Consider the following 1,781-nt stretch of genomic DNA (forward strand, 5'->3'; position numbering starts at 1 on the left):
TATTAAAACTTTAACAAAATATCCATTATTTTTTAAACAAAATTGTAACCTGGTTACTCTACTCTTAGCAAAAATAAGAAAATCTCCTGCAAATTTAACCTAGGAGGGTTGGAATTTTAAAAAAGACCAGCCCATCAAATTTGACATTTTTCAGAGTTTTCAATTTGTTTTCATAATTTCAATACAGATTTTAGACGGTTTTGTAATTTTTTAACCTGTATTTGAAAAACAAATCACCCCATAACACACCATTTACCAATCAAATTCTAACCCTGGTTCCTACACCAAGTCATTTACTATTCCCAACAAAAATACTTTAATCATTTTCAACCATAGTACACAGATACACGGAAATTAACGTACATTCTACCTGACACACAAATTAACGCACAGTATAACTAATTGCTTGTCACAATTTAGTACGCACATTGCATATCGCTGTCGACGACATTAAAAAACACAACGTATTACCACAATTCATCCTACAACAGCAAACATGACTTTAATGAAAAAAAAATACATCATATGCCCGAGATTCGAACAAGCGACCAGGTCCTCGCAGTCTGTAAAGGGCAGAGTGCGAAAGGTGGAAGTTGGAACCGTGGAAGTATACATGTATGCATTTATTAGTCCAGTCCGACCAAGGAAGCCAGCTGAGAAGGATTCACAATGCCAGGGAGGTGAACATCGCCCGTTCCGAGAAAATCTGCGAGGGTGTAATAGATCTTCTCTTTCTCTCTTCTCGTTTCATCGTCGGCCTTATCAAGAGAGGCGGCCTTAGGCTTCGATTTTTCGTTATTTCCATGGCCGCATTCGGGGTTCGAATCCTGCGGCGGCCACTGTTTTCCCAGCAGTGTTCGGCGAGTGAGATACTCGTGGGCCAGAAAGCAGGCCAGCCGCCAATTAACTGCTTTGTTTTCGTTCACCGGTCCCCGGGACGGCAAACTGGATCTTCTGACGAAGGTTTTGCATACCGTACCATCAGTCTGCGGATCGAATCCCGTCCTGGGCAATTGGCCTCTGGATCCTCCTGCTATTTCTCCATGGAGTGGCGGTTGTTTGAACAAAGGGGAAAATCTGGAGCTTGAGTTGATTTCTGTTGTTTCCTTTTCTTTCCTCACCTTCGTTCTTCTTCTGTCTTCATCCACAGGCCTGCTCCGCCTGAAATTCGATTCGTGCTGTTGCTGCCGCTTGTATTTATCCATGGAAGCAATCCCGAGGGAAATCCTCAAATCGGGGTTGGGGCTTCGGGGTTCGAACATGTCACGTTCAGATACTCACGTCGCGTGTTTGAATATGATATTCTGGCTCCTTCTACGAATGAAACAGAGAAATAGAAATTCAGCGAAGCAATCAAATGGCATCTCTTCTTTTGCTGTCTTCCTGGTCGACCGGGCGAGAGATGTGAATCAAATCCCCTCTAATCCAATGACACTACTAAATCAAGAACCGCCATTTTTCTGCGTTTCAGTTAACAATCTCGCCGGCGTTACGTTTTTCCCTGTTGCTTGTCAAAATAGGGAGTTCATTTTCCCATTTCCCAAAGCCAAGATCCGCTGTTTTTGTTTGTTTATTTGCAGCAACAATTGTGAAAACATACAGCATCTCCATCTATAAAATGGAATAATGGCTGTGCCTTCTTTTTGTCTTTTCCAAAGGTCCAGAATAGCATCCTTCACACGTCACGGGTGGGACATTCGAAGGGTGACAAAAAGAGCACACATAGAGAATATGCCATTGAAGGTAAACCCTCGGAGATTAACCTTAATCCTGACTTGGAT

The 1,781-nt window shown here is 42.5% G+C and overlaps 1 protein-coding gene across 1 annotated transcript; it reads right to left on the minus strand.

Annotated features, from left to right (window-relative positions):
• Positions 1–381: 381 nt before the first annotated feature.
• On the minus strand, positions 382–1,574 carry LOC149208123 (uncharacterized). The gene has a single exon (XM_089394004.1). It carries the CDS (start codon positions 1,260–1,262, stop codon positions 627–629), a length of 636 nt encoding a protein of 211 aa, XP_089250130.1. The 5' UTR covers positions 1,263–1,574; the 3' UTR covers positions 382–626.
• Between the last annotated feature and the right edge of the window lie 207 nt (positions 1,575–1,781).

Source organism: Pinus tabuliformis, chromosome 1_2 (genome assembly GCF_031772625.1).
Source record: "Pinus tabuliformis cultivar Carrire ecotype Pingquan chromosome 1_2, CPIR1, whole genome shotgun sequence".
In the NCBI taxonomy this organism is placed as follows: Eukaryota; Viridiplantae; Streptophyta; class Pinopsida; order Pinales; family Pinaceae; genus Pinus; species Pinus tabuliformis.

Excerpts from the sequence above, each read along its gene's own strand:
- LOC149208123 (XM_089394004.1), bottom strand. The coding sequence starts at position 1,262 with ATGTTCGAACCCCGAAGCCCCAACCCCGATTTGAGGATTTCCCTCGGG.